General features: G+C 46.9%; 2 protein-coding genes across 2 annotated transcripts; one reads left to right on the top strand and one right to left on the bottom strand.

Annotated features, from left to right (window-relative positions):
• Positions 1 to 3,004: 3,004 nt before the first annotated feature.
• On the top strand, positions 3,005 to 9,385 carry LOC100825598 (SWR1-complex protein 4). The gene is made up of 16 exons (XM_003567945.4): positions 3,005 to 3,238; positions 3,342 to 3,437; positions 4,310 to 4,375; positions 4,466 to 4,525; positions 4,620 to 4,676; positions 5,167 to 5,296; positions 5,924 to 5,991; positions 6,064 to 6,156; positions 6,269 to 6,313; positions 6,609 to 6,755; positions 7,289 to 7,399; positions 7,499 to 7,594; positions 7,784 to 7,855; positions 8,601 to 8,655; positions 8,747 to 8,781; positions 9,098 to 9,385. Exons 1-16 carry the CDS (start codon positions 3,125 to 3,127, stop codon positions 9,173 to 9,175), a joined length of 1,323 nt encoding a protein of 440 aa, XP_003567993.1. The 5' UTR covers positions 3,005 to 3,124; the 3' UTR covers positions 9,176 to 9,385.
• A 3,415-nt stretch (positions 9,386 to 12,800) lies between these two features.
• Positions 12,801 to 14,354, bottom strand: LOC100832635 (putative uncharacterized protein DDB_G0291608). The gene has a single exon (XM_003565933.4). The coding sequence runs from the start codon at positions 14,142 to 14,144 to the stop codon at positions 12,981 to 12,983; it is 1,164 nt and encodes a 387-aa protein (XP_003565981.2). The 5' UTR covers positions 14,145 to 14,354; the 3' UTR covers positions 12,801 to 12,980.
• Positions 14,355 to 19,939: the final 5,585 nt, after the last annotated feature.

The raw sequence follows: 19,939 nt of genomic DNA, 5'->3' as shown, positions 1-19,939 counted from the left end.
TGTGTGGGGTTTGGAAGCTTCGGTTCCTCCTTCTGTCACTGTGTCACAGGCCACAGTCCACACAGGGAAAGGGAAGATGAGGCTTGTAAAATCTAAGCCGTCCGAACCCACATCGTGTGGCCGCTCGTGCTCGCCAGCTGACGTCTTTGAACCGCGGAATTTGTGTCATTTTTCTTATTTGGCTGTATAATTGAAGAAATTCTAATCAAGATATTCTGATTGTTGTTTTCTAGAGTCATTTCTCACCGAGAATGTTTTCTTTTGTTTCCTTCCAATCTAGTGGTCGGAGCCCGAAGCAAAAACACATAGACAATGTGTAAAAGCAGGGTTATATTTAGAATGATGGTCTGATCTAATGGCGAGGGATCTGGAGATACGAAGAGGGGCTATATATCCAACGATCATGATAAAAACTATTGGCTTGCTTGGTCGATGCCCTAAGCTTTTATAGCTGACAAATAGCAATGTCTGAAGCTTCTTAAAAAGTTGGCCATTGGCACGCTTGAAGATGGAGTGTTTGGGTAGGGTCCTCACTCCGAGAAATGTATGAGAGCAGACCACGCTCACTTGCTGAAGAAAACTAGCTTAGGGGATCGTAGTCTGAGGCCTAAGCCAGGGGACCTAGCCTGGACGAGAGAGCACACCAGGACAGCAACCAAACAACGTCTATCTATTAAATAGCTACAAATAGGCTCTTGCACAGCTCCATCCGGCATATCTTTTAAAAAACAAGCAACTAACCCTTCGATCATATAACAGGTGGACTTCCCTACATGGAAGCCATAGTTAGCACATGAAATGGAAATGCATAACAACCAAAAATGAGCAAATTTTGTGTGGAGTAGATTGTGATGTCGAAAACTCGAGAATAAGTGAAGTTATATGTATAGCTCCAATTACCATAATTTTGGGAAGAATGTTGTTATCTTGGTTATCCATAACGAACCACGGGCTTTTGTAAAATGCAGGAGTATAAAAACACAGAGCTAGAAAAAAACACAATTAAAAATCATGGAATATTAATCATATGTGAAAACTAAAGCGCACGAATGGTTCTAAGGAGACTCTAGATCTTGCGCAAACAAACCAATAAATCAAGGATCGAGGGTTACTCGGAGACATAAACAAAGAAAATGCATTGTGATTGGAGCTCAAGTTTCCTCAGGTAAAAAGCATTTCCTACAAGGGGGCGGCTAGGGAGTGAGCGTGCACTTTTTGGCATAAAAAGTGCGTACCGACCAGATGCATGTCCTAATGTGGTCTCCGTGCATGTGATAGTGACATTTCCTTCTCTCCTGCTGCTTGTGGTCCCCGTGTCCCCCACGTGACATTGATTAATGCTTTTTCTCCACTCTACGCTTCCATACCACACATTTCTTCATCTACTCAGAAAAAAACGCAAATTACGAACAAAAAGTTACTCTACCACATCTCCCTCTTCTTCCGTCACCAAAAGTTACTTTGTCAGGATCAGTTAGATGTAACTTTTAACGTCACAACTGCATCTAAAAAATTAGGAAAGTAACTTTTAACATCAAAATTACATCTACTTGACTCATAAAAGTTACTGTCATACTGAAATTACATCCATCAGAATAAGAAAGTACTCCCTCTGATCCAAAATTCTTGATCCAATTTGCCTAAATATGGATGTATCTATTCTTAAAAAGCATCTAGATACATGTAATATTTCGACAACAATTTAGGATCGGAGGGAGTAACTCTGATCCAGAATTGACAAGAAGCAAAATCACAAAGTAACTCTCACACAGAATTTACATCAATTTACATCAAGCAATGGACACGTTCAGAACAAAGAGAGTATGAACACACACCGGCACAGGAGCTAGGTGTGTACCTGGCAATTGGAACCAAAATCATCCATGCTGCCAACGTCGTTCACCATCCCTCGCCAGAGCAATGCGTCCTGGTGCAGGCAGCAGAGCGCCAACCTCACCACCTCGCCAGCGTCCACCTTCTCGTCCAGCCATCGGGTCTACAGCTGCTACTGCTTTGGTGCAGCAACGGAGCAACCACACCAAAACTTCAAGGGAAACCGGTGGCATGGTGGCTCGCCTCTTATTTGCTCCCGTGACCTGTAGTAGAAGTAGAACCACTGCTGCTGATCGCGCAGCAACTGGCCGACACCATGGCTCCTTGTGCTTGACCCCTTCTTCTGCGCGATGGGCGGGGGCAGTGGGGGAGGCTGGGGGGGTGCGGCGCGCGGGGCGGCGGAGGGGGAGGCCGGGGGTGAGGGCGCGGAAGGGGCGCATCGGCAACGGGGAGGAGGCCGGAGGTGGGGGCGGGGATGGGGGCATCGGCAGCGGGGAGGACGGAGAGGCCGGGGGTGAGGGCGAAGATGGGGCGCATCTGCAGCGGGGAGGGCGGGGCTGGGGCACGCCGGCGGCGTTGGGGGAGGCCAGGGCTGGGGTAGGAGCGTAGGGCGTGCCGGCAGCAGCGGAAGGAGTCCGTGGGGAGAGGAGATCTCAGCCAGGTAGGGGGAGGAGAGAGAGATGAAGAAGGAAAGGGGATGCAGTGAGTGGTGGAGGAAGAGACGGGTGGAGGGCAGGACTTATGGATAAGGTAGTATCAATCAGTAAAAGTGAGCATCGCACGCGACACCAAAGTGCGCACGCACAAATTAGATTAGGCGTTCCTACAATTACGATTTACGAAGGGTACAACAAGTTTTTTTTTCTAGATCGTAAATCTGTTCGAAATTGCTTTGAGGAATCAAGAGTGCTGAGAGGGGGGAAATTTAGAAAACTTCCATGATGAATATTAAATTATGGAAAATACATTCAATCGTATGTTCTTGTTCCATCAGAAGCATATTTGCGTTTGCTTTGCAAGGATGCGAAAGATTCGTACATTTCTACGTTTTTTAACGAAATTTTCGACATGGGCATTAAAAAAAACGATTGAGCTTATGGGCCAGATAGTTTGCCCATCGGGCCTGGATCGAGTTTTCGGCCCGCTAAGCATTGTCTTCTCCAACCAGTCATCAGTCATCCGTCTCGCCTCGCGAGCCCCGAGCTCGATACGCAGACCCATGTCGCGGTTGGGGAACACGAAAAAACCCTAACCCTAGCACCGTCGTCCTGCTCATCCTCCGGCCGTTTGCATGGACGCGAAGGACATCCTCGGGCTGCCGAAGACCCCTTTCCAGTCCTCCCAGGAGAAGAAACAGCGGCCGCCCAAGGAGCCGCAGCGCAAGCCTGATGGCGTCTCGCGCGAGGTACCCCTCCCCCCCCCCCCCCCGCTTCTTCGCCCTCCCGCAGTTTCCTGCTCGCTGCCGCATGTTTGGTTGTTTCCCAGTGCTAATAGTTTGTGGGATCCAGGTATACGCGCTCACCGGAGGGGTGGGAATGGCTCCGCTCATGCCGACCATCGAGGCCTCGCACCTGAAGCGGCGGCCTGCTGTGGAGAAGGAGAAGGTGGGCTAGCAACTTTTCGGGTTTATATCCAAAGTTTTGGTACTTCTGTAGCATTTTAACTGAGCTGAGTGTTTAGCTATTCATACGCATTATGTGCATACCGGACGTACGGGAAATTTTGTCATTGAGTTGTGTTCATTGCCCGTGGATTTGAACTAGAAGGACATGCAAAATGTAGATAGATTTATGTGCAATTGTTATTTTTAGTCAGCGGCAATACGAGGTCCTCGTTATCAGACTAAACTTTATGGGATGCACTGCATAATCTAGGAACATCAGGGGAAAAATTCTGCCAGTTTAATGAATCACTGAAAGTTAATACATATAGTATGCTCCTGTTTCATGAGGCATTTTGGTCCAAATCTGGACAATCATTCTTCATAATTACGACGTGAACTACAGTTAGAATTGTGCTTCTCTAGAAATACCAACATTTTTGTGTCACTTCACCTTTAATGTTGACTAAATGTCATAGTTAGTTTATTAATTTGTTGTGGGATTGTAAATCTATTGTAGCATGATCATTCAACTTGTATTGAACTCCATGTCATGTGGAGCAGAATATGACTAGAAGTATATGCCACCTTTTCTATTCTAGTTTAGAACTTGGTTAACAAGTTGTTTGTTCCTTTAATTCAAATACTAAATGAAATCATTAAAATGTTTTGTGTTCTGTTCGGTTCAGCATCTTTATCTTGTTACCAGTGCATGGGTCACTATAGATCATAACATAACTTGTAAGCATGACGCAGGTGTCGGATTTGTCATATTTCTTTGTGGCATGTGTATACATTTTTTGTAGCCTGGTAATTCTTGCTCTTTGGTGGACTGCTGTAGGTGGTTTGACTTGAAAATATTAATTACTTCTGCAGATAGCATGGCAGTGGCTACCTTTTACGTCCTCTGCACGAACGGACAGTCTGCAACTTTACCACTGGGTTCGTCTCTAATGCTTTACTGATATGGTGTAGATCTTAAAGTTTCAGTATGACTAACTCACAGTACTTCCCGTCCTTCCGTTTTTTCAGGTTAAAGTTGCAAATGGTGTTCCACCAAGCGGTGACTATGAGTTTGCAAAATATAACACGGTAAGAATTATACTGTGTTGGTTACATCATTGAGCAAGAAACCTTGTACAGGATTCGGGCTGACTATGTGTTTGTTTGTCATTTCCTTTTGCAGAAGGTTGATGTTCTCAAATACACTGAAGAGGAGTATGAGAAATATTTAACTGAACCTGTAGGTACTAGTTACAATAAATTTTTCTTGTTGGCACTTATTGCTTTTAAACACACATTGCCATTGTAGAACTAATCCTGCTCACTACCTCGGCAAGATTGAAACAAATGAAAATTTCCTATTTTACCATTGACACTTCTGTTACCAGGTATTTAGATATCCCAACAATTTTATTCTCAATTTCAAAGCGTAAAATATGGGCTCTAGTGCTTAGTGGTTCTACCTGGAATAACTTTGAGCTCTTGGGTGCAGTCGACCACTATGTGGGGACGTTTAAATTTGCATAGTTATTTTTCACCTCGCCTCTATCTGCTATTTTCAGTAATTGGCTCGCCTTAACATTTTCAGAACCGGTAACATATGTCCTTTGAGCAGAGGTTTCTGACGTTCACAAGTATCAATATATTAGGCTGTTGAATTTAGTTTCCAAAGTCATTTTTGTTCACAATTTGTCATATTTGAAAGAGAATGTTTGATGTGCTTGTTTCAGACATGGAGCAGAGAAGAAACAGACCAGCTGTTTGAATTATGTGAACGCTTCGATCTTCGTTTCATAGTAATAGCAGATAGGTTTCCAACAAATCGCAGCGTGGAAGATCTGAAGAGCCGTTACTATTCAGGTACATCTAATTCTGATGTCTTTATGTTTGACAGAACCCAAGTGGGAAAGTTCTTCTGTTGGTAATGTTTATTGTTTTATACTTGAATCTGCTTTCTCAAAAGCATACAAACAGTGATTTACTTTGTTACTATCTGTTCTGCCATTCAACATATGAAACAAACAAGGATCTACTCATCTGTTTACTGGATGATTGCTTGCATCCGTTTACGCAATGTATCTTAGTTAGGAAAATAGAGGGAGAGAGATAAGATTCATTTCCTTTCAATTAGAGATGGTTTCCTTTAAGCTAGAGATTGGTTTCTTAGGCGTCAAGTTGGGTCTTCCCTATAAAAGGGAAACCATGTAATCATTTATGATTAAGCAATTAAACAGTCAAAACTCAAAAGAAACAAACTAAGCCTCAGAACCTCTCTAACCACGAGAGGGATTAGGCCCTGCGGGCGGCTAGATGAGGACAAGTGCCCTATCCCCGGTCTCCGGACCTTTACTTGCATTAGCATGTGACAGGCCTATTCAATTATTCACTAAAGCTAGCATGCATGATCAGTCTAGCTGTATGTGCACTTAAATCCTTGTACTGCTGTTAGTTTACTGTGAGCTAGCCATTGTTGTCTTCCTAGTGCAGTTACTCGGGCTCTTTTAATTGCAAGAGCTCGTTCATTCGATGAAGTTGCTGGGAATCCTCTTGTGAAGGTACACTTTTCCCACTGTCTGTTGTGGTGATTTTTTTGGTTGTCACATATGTTCATATGGGTATCTTCTCAGGAAACCTTCAATGCTGCTCATGAAACTGAGAGAAAGCGTGCATTGTCTGCACTCCTCTCCCAAACAAAACAACATGAACGAAAGGATGCTGAGGTAATATTTATTTATTTTGCTGATAATGGGATTATGATTATCTGATTTATGAAGTTTACCATTCTTTAGATTCCGTAGTTATGTATGTGATTGCCAACTGTTGCCTTTTCAGGTTTTAGCAGAAGCAAAACGTATTATGGAATCTCGTGCTACCAAAGTGAGTAAACCAGAACAGCTGATTTCATATTTCTTAGCACCAAAGTAACCTTAAGCAAGAACCTTTGGTTGGTAACATGTATGATATGCACATGTTTTTCTTTGGGTTTTTATAAAGCACATAGTGGTAGAATCTCCAGATTTTTGTAGTTTCTTCAAACAAATAGCTTAGGCTTGATATCATTGATCATGGAGATGTCTTTCGTCATAGTTATTACCTAGAGATTAAATTGTTTGCTCTATCCGGTTAATGGTCTGTTATTTAGATGTCTAATTGTTTAATATTTTGTCTGTAGAGCCTGGAAGAAGCAGGAGCGCAGGCAAGCTTTCATAATGCTGCGGCTCCCGCGGACGGTGTATCTCTGAGCAACAGTCATCCATTGTCAACTGCTACACATCCAGCTTTAGCAGCAAATAATACCATACCTGATTCACTACGGATGGTAACTTCGAAACTATTGGTTGCTTAAGTAGTTGTTTGTTGAGTCTTATGTTCAGCTGTTGATGAGTTGGCATTTGTTACAGTAAATATCTTGTTATTTTATTTAACAAACCATACCAGCATGTCCTTTTTTTTTCTTGCTTCCATTTGGCTGAACTCTTAGGATCTTGGTGATCTTTAATACTCCCTCTGTCCCATATTAAGTGACGTGAATTTGTCTAAATATGGATGTATCTACACACTAAAACATGTCTACATGCATGTAATATTTCGGCAGTTAATATGGGACGAAGGGAGTATGTGCTTTCTGATTATTACATTAGACAAATATCTATGGTTCATTTTTGGAAGTCGAAGATAGTAGCAAGCCTTATTCGTTTGCAAGGGAAATGGCTGTTCTGGCACTGCATTAGACATCACATGCTGTCTTGTTGTCTTATTGGCTATAGAATTTGAATTGACCATATGGAGAATGATATATCTACATAGTTTTCTTTTTTAGATGGATTTGACTAACTGCAATCCCCCTTTCAGCTTAAGGTGTATTTGAGATCCCACGCACTTGATCAAATGGTTCAAACAGTGAGTGCTTCAGCTGGCCTTAGAATGATCAAAAGGGTTGATCAGACTCTACAAGATCTTGGGGTTTGTTATCTGAAATCAGTTTATACCCCAAGCACACTGATATTTTTCTAGTGTCTTACCAAGTTTTGCTACTTACCTTTCACCGTAACATCTCTGTAGGTAAATTTGAAGCCAAAGGTCCCAACAAAAGCAGTTTGTGCGGAACATCTTGAATTACGGAACGAGATACTCACACTGCTTAACCTACAGAAGCAGGTACTTTTGTAAGAGCTTGTGAGCTCCCAGGTGTTGATCCCCATTTGTGTACTGATCATTTGGAAGTACCTGTTTGAAAACACAATCAAAAGAAAGGAGAAAAGTGGCCATATCTGTGAATGTCTTGTGCGGTTTAAGTATTATCTCCTTCGCCTAACAATTATCTCTCTTTTGCATTTTGTGTTAAAGCTACAAAATAAAGAGGCGGAAGTTTTAGCAAACAGAGAAAGCTCCTTCACAGAGGCGCCAGGCACACCTAAGGTACATACAGAATGGGTTACTGCATTTCTTTTTTCTCGCTGTATAAGTGGAAGACATTGTGATACTCCCTCCGTCCAACAAAGGATTTCTCAACTTTGACTAAATTTGAATGCATCTATACACTAAGTTATGTCTAGATACATTCAAAATTTGACAAACTTGAGACATCTTTTGTTGGACGGAGGGAGTATGATAAAGCATGCTTATTTAGACTCCGCTCAAGTATCGCAGCAAGCTTTATATGGCTATGAGAGGCAGGTCATTAATATAAGTAATGGTTCAAATAGCTTATTGAAGTCTTAATGGAATTGTGCAAAGCAATGACAACAGAAATTTACATAAAATATCTGAAAACTAAGACGTCGGATAATCCATCTTATATAGTGGTTAAGCGTTCGTATATTTGTCTAGTAGTACCACATGGCTGGTGGAAAGTCCTTTCATAGACAGAATCCGGTTCTTCTTTTTTCACTGTAATAGGAATGCTACCAGTGCGAATGCCGCTATCAACAATTAATTGGTTTTCTTTAGTCCTAAAACGGACTTGATTGGTGGCGGTGGTCTGTTCCACTTTCAGACTGCATCACTTGTTGATTTGGCACAAATCAATGAGGTGGGGACACAAATATGGGTTATATGGTCTAAGATAATAGATGATATCTTCACATATGTAGTGTATTTTTTTAGTCCGTAGCAATGCACGGTGTGCTAGTAGCTAATAATGATGGTATTTGGTGTTTTGCAGCGTGCTAATAGAGATGTTGATCGGCCATTTGTCCCTGATACTACTGGTTTTGGAGGTAATTTTTAAGGCAGACAACTTGGTTTTACCTTCTTGTTTCTTCCTCAATCTTTAAGTATTTTACATGATATTGATTCATGTCACTTCAGGTGATAGAGGAGTCAAACGGGACCACAAGCGTAAGGTTTGTTCTGCCTCTCACTCTCTCTCTCTCTCAGTTTATTCTTTGCATCTTAAATTTTTGCCTTACTAGACAAGATTTTGTTTGAGCGCAGGCAATAATTTAATTTTTTTGTGGTTTAACTGGGTTATTAGTTACATAGGCAGGTAGCAAATCTTGATTTTCCTAAACTGCCAGAGCTCCTTTAATTGTCTTCACTTCGGCACTCCATATTTCGTTGTGGACTTGACCTATTGTCCTCTACTGCAGATATATATGTTAGCTAGCTTCATTTGACCCCTTACATTAGTGATTAATAAACCTTCTTCACTTTTGCCAGTCCACTGGAAGATTTATGGATGCGCCACCCTCACCACCCCAATCCAAGAGGCCTCGGAAGTTGAAAGCGTCTGATTGACAGGACTAGGACTGTTCATATAGGACAACATCAAACATCCCAATGTAGCTTTGTTCTGTTTTGTCGTGTAACATATCATTTTGTATGTATGTAGACATAATAGAGAAGACAGAGCATTGCTGGTCGCAGCCTTCCTTTCGCTTTTTGATGCTTTCTGCGCGTGGATCTGTTAGTAGTACTGTTGATATTATTAGCACTGTTTAGCGTGAAGCGTATCGGCCGAAAGTGCAAGTTGATAGGACTGTTTCGTTCTTTCTGTTTACTTCTCGAGTTCTTGCCATAACCTCCTATCCAGTAGACTGTAGAAAAGGAAACAAAGCAAGAGCGCAAGACAGAAGACAGATACAATCGTGGACCGCAGGCTGCTTTCGTCCCGACGTTGTAGTTCGTGAGTGGATCCGGAGGAGTCACGGCATGCACGAGGACGAGGCGAGGCGACTGGCGCAAAGAGAAGAGATAGGCACCGGTCGACAGTGCTGCAGTCTGCAGACGCCCCGGAGGAAGCAAAGGAACTCTTTCCGCCAAAAAAAAGGAAGTGAAGGAACTCGCGCTCGGAGCCTCGGAGTCGCCGCAGAACAGCGTTTTGTTTCGGTTGAGCGACGGGCGGCGAGCGAGACCGGCACGTGCAATGGATAACTTAACTACTCGCTCCTCGTGTCCAGGAACCGACCCGACGGGACAGATGGGATGTGTCACGTCGCGGCTTTGGCTTCACTAAAAAGCAAACAAATTGTTCTCTTACTTGTCACTGATTTAGCTAAATCACAAGTTGTCATAAAAAATGTTAATATGCAAAAGGGAGCGACTATTTTTCGGTCGACAATCATAACAATCCGATGATTCTCATTATGTGTGCATCTCATGATTGGATATGACGGTTGTTAATATTGATTTAAAAATAGTTATTTTTCGGTCGTCTGGGAAATAGCAAATGCGATTGCAAAACGCCAAGCAAAGCATAGGTGGACATGAGTAGAATTTGAGCAAGATACAAAAACTAACGTCAGAGGAGTTATTTGGCTCCTCGATGATCCACGTCATGTGCTGTGCTGGGAAGTCCTGCTATTTTTACATAATTACATCCAACTCTTCGTTGACCTCGAAGTTTAGAACCCGTTGTGTTATCGACATGATACACACACGTCAACAAACCCGTCGAGTACTTTGAGAAAGTCTCAGCGGTCGCACCTCGGACCTGTGGTCTGACGGTCCTTGCGTGTCTGTGTCCACCGATTTGTCTTGTTTATTTGGTTATCCCACGATGCCTTTATACTGTATATTCTATCTGGATTACAAGTGTTGGATTCCAACACCTAAACCTCCGTTGTTCATTGCGTTGAGTTCGTGTCACCAGGTCCGGCCAGTCTCGAGGAAAACCCGAATGTAACTGAAACTAATTAGCACCGAAAATGGTGTCCTCAATTCATGTCACCATCGAAACAAATCTACAACTGCTAGGAATGCCATCAATCCATCATCACAGAAGGAAACAAAGCAACAGAGAAGAACAGTTGCCGGGCGCTCCCTGCTTTCCTCCGGGAGTCCCGACGTTGCGGTCCGTTGAGTGGATCCGGACTCCGGAGTCAGTGAGTCACCAGCCAGAGATCTATCCCCGACGTCCGACGAGGCGAGGCGACTGGCGCAAAGAGAGCGAGAGACACCGGCCGACATTGCTCCTGGAAGGAAGCGAAGGAGCTCACGCCAGATCGATCCGGCGGACCGTTTCGCCGGCCAGTCACAGAAGACCAGCGGGTTTCGTTTCGTTTCGTTTCGGTTGGAGCCGGACGGACTTTCTAGTACTTGGCTCGCTCACGCATTCGCCGGAGAGCGACTGCAGGCGCCGGCCGATATGGACGGGTCGTGTCCAGGAGCTGTCCGAGGGAGACCGGACGGGGGCAGATGGGATGTGTCACGTCGCCGCTTTGGCCTTTGGCGGCTTCTTCTTTTCTCGTGGATCACCCGGCTCGCTGGATCGGCCGACCTCGACTGCTTGCATGTAGTATCTGTGTGTGTGTGGCGCTCGTTGAAGACGACGAGACGAGGAGGAGTGGAGATCAGAGAGCAAGTAAACTTCGCTGCTAAGCAGCAGGGGGCCGGGGCGATGAATCCAAGTGATCGACCAAGTGGGATGTGTGTGCATGCATGCATCCATCCATCCATGAGTTTGGAGGCAACATAAAATCCATGACACCCAAATACCCAATGTGTCACGGCCTCACAGGCAGGCGACATGGACGTGCGGTGATCAATTCGAAATCCGTTACGACGGGCTCCTTTCCTTCCTTCTAAACGATTGACGGTGACAAGTCGTGTGAGAAAAACAAAATCGCGACTCGCATATCGGTCGGCCGGCCGGCATATGCATGACGTCGTGCGTGCGTATTTGTGTGTGGGCAGCCAAGCCACTGCAGAGGCTTTTTCGTCCGTGCTCAGACAGCGCGACACCGTGCGATGCACGCCCGAGACCCTGCGTCGCTCACGAAAATTAATTCTCGCCGGGGGCCAGAGCACCGGCAAAAGATCAAGAGAGGGCAGAGAGAGACGCGCAAACCACACCAGGGAGGGCCCCAGCACGTACACACGCCTTTTAACAACATCAATCACTGTTGACTCATAATAATCAACCGTCCCTCTCAAGTCTCAGCCGCTGACAGACCGCAGCACCGCACGCGCACGGTGCCATGTTGCACGAGCAAAAGAGAAGAAAAACATTGTGTTCGTACTTACGTACTGTACTAAAATCTTCTCATGTTGTGGTAACAGTACTAAGCTTGGCTCACTCACGTATTTGCCGGAGAGCCACGTCCGGCGACCGACCGATACGGATGGATCGGCCGGTGAGCGTGCGAATGCAATGGATATATGTTCTGGACTACTCGCCCTCGTGTCCAGCTAGGTCCAGGAGCGGTACGTGGACCCGCCGGCACCGAACACGGCAGATGTGTCACGTCGCGAGCTTTGGCACTTTGGCAGCTTCTTCTCTTGGATCCGGCCGACCTGGCTCGTGTCAACAGCCAACAGGGCTGAGAGAGAAAAAGGCTTGGGAATTTTTCATCCGCCCTGGAGCGACCAGCGTGCCGTACTTGTGTGGCGCGCGTTTAAAGATGGCGAGCGCCAGTGCTCTTCTCCCTCCGTCCGTACGTTCCACTACCCATGGCACGATGAGAAAAGAAAGGAAAAGAAATAAAATCCACAGCCAATGGGTTTCGCCGTGGACATGGACGGCAACCAATTCGATTCCGTTACGGCTTTTCTCGATGGAGACGAGTCGTTAACAATCGCGATAGGAAGGCGCGACGCGACCCGTTGGGCGTCTCGGCCGGTCGTGGGGGCGAAATGCTCCTCCAACGCGCAACCACACACACACACACACAATACCGAGAATCCGGGCCTCAGCAGCTCGCTGGGCGTCTTCATCGTCCATCCCCCTTCGTTCGTTCGTGCCCACCGTTGCCCTGAACTCGCTCCCAGAATTGAGTTTCATCTAATTCTCGAGCAACAGCAGAGAAAGAGACGCGCAAACCACCGGCCTCAGGCTCAGCAACGTGCTTGACACAGCTCACTGAGTCACTGTACACTCATCAATGCCTACCTCGTGATGCCATGTACTCCGCGGGAGATGAACAGAGAGAAAAATCAAGAGTTTAATTAGCACCAATGTAGGAGTATACTACAAACCTCGCTCACATGTGATTAATTTTTAGCAGCAATCAGTCGCTAAGACTCGATCGGGGGAGTAAGATTAAGATTAAGACAGTGCAGCAGAATCTAGTATTCTTCTTCTTCTTCTTCTCCGGCGGCCTAGCTACTTGGACCCGCGGTTGAGCATCTCCTTGTAGTTGAGCAGCGAGTTGAGCCGCTGCAGCTTGAGCTGCTGCCTGAAGCTGTTGATGAAGTCGTCCGCGCGCGCGTCCACGCCTTGCTCCGCCGGCTCCTCCGGTGCCGGCGCTGGCTTCCTCGCCTCTGAACTCGACTTGGTCATCCTCCTCTCCTCCGCATCCGCCCCCTGCTGGCTCTTCCCCTTCTTGCTCTGCCGCTCCGACTGGCTCCTGCCGTAGTGCGCCTCTTCCGCCGCGGGGGCCGCTTCGGCGGCGAGGTCGCCGGAGGTGAAGCGGTAGAGGCTGAAGGACCGGAGGCGCTCGAGCACGGAAGGCGCGCGCGCCAGCGGCGCCGCCGCCGCCCTCGTCGGCCGCAGAGGAGGGACGTACTCTTCCCGGTAGTAGACCTCCTCCTCCTCCTGCTGCTGTTGCTTTTGCTGTTGCTGCTGCGCCGGCGGCGAAGAAGGCATGAAGCTGTCGCTGAACTCCTCCGCCCTCGCGTCCACGACGGCCTGCTCCTCCTCCTCCTCCTCCGCGCGCACCGCCGCCCATTCCGCGGCCCTCGCGGACGCCGCGGCATTCTTCCTCGCCTGCGAGGAGCTGCTCGACGACTTTCTCATCCTCGGCGGGACCCCCGCCGCCGAAGCCCTCTTCCTCGTCTTCTCCCGCGGCGACGGCGCAGGCGCGTGCGCGGGCTCGGACCGGCTCCGGGAGTAGTGAGCGGCGTCCCCGGCCGTCACCGTCACGGCTCCTGCGTGGTCGGGGGCGGGGGCGGCGTACTCGGGCGGGAAGTCGCCGGAGCGGAAGCGGTAGAGGCCGATGGAACGTAGCCGGTCCAGCACCGACGACGTGCGCGCCAGCGGCGCCGGCGCCGGCGGGTCCACGTACCGCTCCTCCTCCTGCTGCTGCGGGTGCTGCTGGTCGTAGTAGGGATGGTTCTCATCGTCCTCCTCCTGCTGCTGTTGGTGTTGGTGCTGGTGGCGTTGGTGGTGTGGGGAGTCGGGGTTGCGGCGGCGGGAGCGGGACGTGAGCGCGATGGTGCCGATGACGAGGTTGACGACGAGGAACAGCGTGGCCGGCGTGAAGAAGCCCCGCACGGAGCCCCACCACGCGACGAGGCCCAGCGCCGCGTCGACGCCGCTGCCGTCCATGTGCCCGATCTGCCGCCGCGTACGCAGGCTGAGACCTAGATAGAATATGACTACTAGGAGGAAGAAGGGGACGAGTGCCCGGCGCTCGCTCGATGTGTGGTACGGAGTAGCTTTGGGGCTTTCGCTGAGGGCGGTTGGGGGGAGGAGTAATCGAGGAGGGATTTGGCGCTGTGGGGATTGGATTTGGGCCTGGATGGAAGCGGGGGGAGGAGTTAAATGGTGGCTGGGGATTGGGGGGACACGCGGCGCGGCAGGGGAGGAGGGTCCTACTGTACTGTACTGCTGCTGACTTGGTGGGTGGAAAACGTGGGAATCCAAGTGCCGCCCTTCCGCGTCCCCCCTCGTGCGGCGAGCCCATCATCAGCCGACCCCGCCCGGGATCGCGGCCGGGCCAGCCTGCCTGCTGCATGGCGCCAATCCCATCGTACCACCACTCCACCAGGACGCGGCGTGACACTTGGCCGCAAACGTGATCTAGCCGTTAGATTCTGGCAACTGAAAACCAGCCGAAACATGGGGCACCTGGAGGGTACCTGCAGTACTGTGTAGCCAAGGAAGCTGCGTGGAAGGAACCGGACGGGATATCAGAGCCCCTCCGGGGCAAAACTTGGAACCAGATTTATCAGAGCCTCCTTGGCTTTGTTTCGAGTCAATCTAGTCAAGGAAGATACTGTAATGCCATTGGAGGTCTGCACTCACTCCAGTCCAAGAGCCCTGCCGACCTCTTGTAGGCTGGCTGAGACTCCTCCTCCTTCCCTTGTCGTCTCGCCCGTACGGTACCCCTCCTTCGTTCCATCCAAGTTTGGTGAACCCATCCAGAAAGCTGAGAAAATTGGATGGGAAGGAAGAGCACCGTTTCACACGATTTTACTACTACGTACTCCACGTCCAACCACAAGTCGGTTTCGATATGTGCACGCAGCAAGCACGATGTTAGAATTTGGTGGGTCTGATCAGTTCAAGATTAAGTTTAATAAATTCTAAAAAATAATTGTGATGAGGAGAGTGAGAATTAGAATAGTCACACCTTATTAGTTTAGAGTGAGTGAGACCAACATATAAGAGATGTTGCTTCTCACCTATTGAGCAAGTGAGCAATGGAAATCCCCACACGCGCTCCTCCTCCTCCTCCTCTCGCCTCGCCACGCGCGCGCCGCGTTTCGTGGATCGAATTCGAGCCGTGTGGGGCTGGGCTTCTAATCTTTTTGTCACGCGCGCGAGATATTTTTGGAATCTGTTACAGACGCGTGCAGATTTTGTGTAGTCGGTTCAGGTTTCCTAAACCGAACCGACCTATACCCGCATGACTATATATACAGCCGCCCCGTCCCTCCGATCGGTACGCAAGACAACCGAGCTAGGGTTTCGCGTGTCTCTCGCTTTTGCGCCGTAGTCGTAGTCTACTCCATCCCGAGCGCCGGCGTGCACCAGCGATCGGGAGAGCAGGTCTCCGGAACCTTTCCCCTTTGCGATCCTGTACGGGAGATGGCGAATAAGGTTTCGGGAAGCGCTCCGCGCGACTGCTCGCTTCCGCCACCACGGGTCGCCAACCGTCCAAGTCGGGCGGTGCTACGTGCCGCCGTCTTTGTTGCCAGCAACGTCGTCAAGTCAACTCGATCGTCATCACGGCTTCTTCCTCTTGATCGAAATAGTACGTAATCCGTGATCCGATCTACAGTTTAGCTATGATCTGCGAGTTCATATTGCTCTTTGTTGAACTGTTAAATACTTCTAGTACTTTCGAGATGCCTGTGCTAGTTGCTAATGTCGTCATGATCTATATTCTGGAATTATTCATTAAATTGTTATTCTCGAAATTGCTTAATTTTCCAACAATCCAAAAACCTTATTGTAGGCAATTTCCTGATTTAACTATGGGTTTAGCCGATGCATTGAAGCCGGATAAAATTTCCGGGATGTACTTCAAGAGATGGCAATTAAAGGCCATACTTTGGTTGCAGACTCTGAAAGTATTCTAGGTGACAGACGGCAAACCAGAGGAAGATTTATCTGAGGAAGCTCAGAAAAATTTTCAGGATGCCAATGTTGCCTTTAGAGGATGCATTCTGAGTGTTCTTTCTGACCGTCTTTGTGATGTGTATATGCACATAGAAGACGGGAAGGAGCTGTGGGATGCATTGGATGCTAAATTCGGTGCAACCAATGCAGGCAGTGAATTGTATACCATGGAGTCGCTGAACGACTACAAGATGGTGGATAACCGTTCTGTAGTTGAACATGCGCATGAGATACAGATCATTGTGAGAGAACTCAAGCTTCTCAAGTGTGATTTACCCGACTAGTACGTGGCTGGGTGCATTATTGCAAAGTTACCTCCCGCGTGGAGGAACTTCGCCACGTCTCTAAAACACAAGAGACAAGAGATATCAGTTGAACAACTGATAGCGTCCCTTGATGTTGAAGAGAAAGCTCGGGCTAAGGACACCACTGAGAAGGCTGCTGATTTTCTGTTTAACGCCAATATGGTACAGATGAACTTTCGCATCAACGGAAAGAACAAAGGGAAGAAGTCCGTTGTTGTTAAAAACAACAAGCCCGCGCAGACTACTACCTTCAAGAAGAAGAAAGTAAACAAAGGCGAGATGAATTGTTTCACCTGTGGAGAGCTCGGCCACTTTTCCAGAGACTGTTCTGATCGTGCAGATCGGAGAGAGAAAAACGGGCAGAAGACTATCAACGTCGTGACCGCTAGCAACACTGACACGTACGGTATTATATCTACTGTCCTTTCAGTATTTCAATCTCCATGTTGGTGGATTGATACTGAAAGATCGAGTACGTCACAGACGGTGGTGAATGTGACCGGTTTTAATTCTTTCTTCAAAAATGAAGACTGAAGACTGAAGACAGTCACAGTGCTTCAACAACAGAGATTATACTTAGCAATTTTAGAGTAGCAACGGAATGAAGAAAAATGAACAGGTAAAGAAGTAGCAATGAAGACAAGAACAGTGAGAACAATTATACTTCAACAGAAAGTATGAAATTGAGGAACGACATCACAAGAACACGAAGACACAAGGATTTGTTTTCTGAAGTTCGGATTGTTGGCACAATCCTACGTCTCCGTTGAGGGGGCTGAGTCACACAAGACTCGCGGACACACAAATCCACCCAATCCTCCTGAGCTAAGACCTAAGTCTCGCCCAGTTACTCGTGGTAGATCTATAGGTGATCTCCGAACCTTCACAGACTGGTTGATGGAGAATTACAAGCTTCGATTGGTCTTCAACACTGACTCCTAGCTGTCTAGGTGATGCCAATCGCCAAGAGTAACAAGCTTCAAGTGCTCGTCTAGAGAGGAGATCCCATTCTTCACGCTCAGTTCAGCTCTAAGGGTTTTATCTGGTGTTCTTCAAAAATAACTCACTGGGGGATCACCACCAAATCCGTTCGGGATGGGTCGTCTTATATAGCCTTGACCACGACCGATCTAGCCGTTGTGACCTATTGGATAAAGTGATTCCTGAGACTCCAGCTCACACTTTATCTCTTTGTCTCACAACGGTTAGATTACGTGGTCAAAACGTTAAGCGACAGGATTTCAAACAAATTTGAAATCAGAGTGAAGACTTCACGCGGAAGTTTCTGTGAAGCCTGAAATGCTTCATTCTTCACTCCGACGAAAACACTCACACAGAAAATGGTTTTCGCCTAAGCTGAACATGAAGAATAGGTTTCACCTGAACCAGCTTCACACTTCAAACCCCCCTTAATAGTACGGCGTTCCTATACTCAAGTGAAGAAAAAAAACTACGGAAAGACCTATGAAGAAAGCTACGCTTCACATTCTTCACCGTTCTTCACTGAGTTCTTCATACTTCAAGCTGGTACTTGTACTTCAATTTTTAGGGGTCGTCGATGCTGGTAAACCAACTCTTCTAAGGAACTAAAACCTGAAACACTTCGTGTAACTCATTAGTTCCTCAACCATGTTGTCATCATTCATCAAAACCCATACAGGGGCATGGTTTCCCTTTCAGATACGGGTGCTAATGTTCATATATGTTCTGACATCTCTTTGTTTACTTCTTACCAGCATGGAAGGGATTCAACCGTCTTGATGGGGAACAGGTCGCATGCAGTTGTTCGTGGCGTTGTTACGGTCGATCTGAAGTTTACTTCGGGGAAGATCGTGCGGCTAAGCAATGTGATGCATGTCCCCTCCATGAACAAGAATCTCGTTTGCGGTTCCCTTTTATTTAGAGATGGTTTTAAGGTAGTTTTAGAGTCTAATAAAGTAGTTGTGTCCAAACATGGACAATTTATTGGTAAAGGCTATGAGTGCGGAGGCTTGTTCCGTTTTTCCTTTTCTGATTTTAGTGATATGTCAATGAACCATATTTGTGGCAGTGTTAATGATAATGCAAGTGTTTGGCACTCTCGTTTATGTCACATTAATTTTGGTTTAATGTCTCGGCTATCCACTATGAGTTTAATTCCTACTTTCACCACTGCCAAAGGTTCTAAGTGCCATAGTTGTGTGCAATCAAAGCAACCTCGGAAGCCCCACACGGCGGCCGAGGAGAGAAATCTGGCACCTCTAGAACTCATACATTCTGATCTTTGTGAGTTGAATGGTGTGTTGACAAAAGGTGGAAAGAGATATTTCATGACGTTAATTGATGATGCTACTAGATTCTGCGATGTTTATTTGTTGCGAACTAAAGATGAGGCTTTAGACTACTTTAAAATCTATAAGGCTGAAGTTGAAAATCAATTGGAGAAAAAGATCAAACGTTTTAGGTCGGATCGTGGTGGCGAGTATTTCTCTAATGTATTTGATGAGTTTTGTGCGGAACATGGTATTATTCATGAGAGGACGCCTCCCTGCTCTCCCCAATCAAATGGGGTCGTCAAGAGGAAAAACCGCACGCTGACTGACTTGGTGAATTCCATGGTAGCCACTGCCGGTTTATCTAAGACATGGTGGGGGGAGGCGTTACTGACTTCATGTCATGTCCTGAATAAAGTTCTACACAAAAATAAAGAGAAGACCCCTGCGAGGAGTGGATTGGAAGAAAGCCATCAATTTCTTACTTGCGCACTTGGGGATGTTTGGCGAAGGTCAATGTTCCAATTCCCAAGAAACGCAAACTCGGACCGAAAACAGTGGATTGTATCTTTCTAGGCTATGCTCAGCGGAGCGTGGGCTATAGATTTTTAGTAGTTAAATCCGAGGTACCTAATATGCATGTTAATACTATTATGGAATCTCGTGATGCAATATTTTTTGAGAATATTTTTCCTATGAAAGATATGCATAGCATTGCTAGAATTTCCTCTAAAATATTACCTGAGTCTACCATACCTGAATCTAATACATCTGAGAATGAATCTGAACATCCTGAGGATGATGTTAAGAAGGATGACAATGAAGCTCCTTCCAGGAGTAAGAGACGAAGGATTGCAAAATTCTTCGGTGATGACTTCATTGTGTACCTTGTGGAGGATACTCCCAAAACCATTGCAGAGGCATATGCATCTCCGGATGCAGATGACTGGAAAGAAGCTGTCCAGAGTGAGATGGACTCCATTCTTTCTAATGGGACTTGGGAGCTATCTGAACGACCCCACGGTTGTAAGCCAGTAGACTGCAAGTGGGTGTTCAAGAAGCAGCTAAGGCCTGACGGTACTATTGAAAAGTATAAGGCACGGCTTGTGGCGAAAGGCTACACTCAGAAAGAAGCCGAAGATTACTTTGACACCTATTCACCAGTTGCTAGACTTACTACCATTCGAGTACTACTATCCCTGTCTGCCTCCTATGGTCT

This window comes from Brachypodium distachyon, chromosome 2, assembly GCF_000005505.3.
Source record: "Brachypodium distachyon strain Bd21 chromosome 2, Brachypodium_distachyon_v3.0, whole genome shotgun sequence".
In the NCBI taxonomy this organism is placed as follows: Eukaryota; Viridiplantae; Streptophyta; class Magnoliopsida; order Poales; family Poaceae; genus Brachypodium; species Brachypodium distachyon.
Note: the sequence above shows the minus strand (reverse complement) of the source record. Positions and strands in the feature narration are given on the sequence as shown.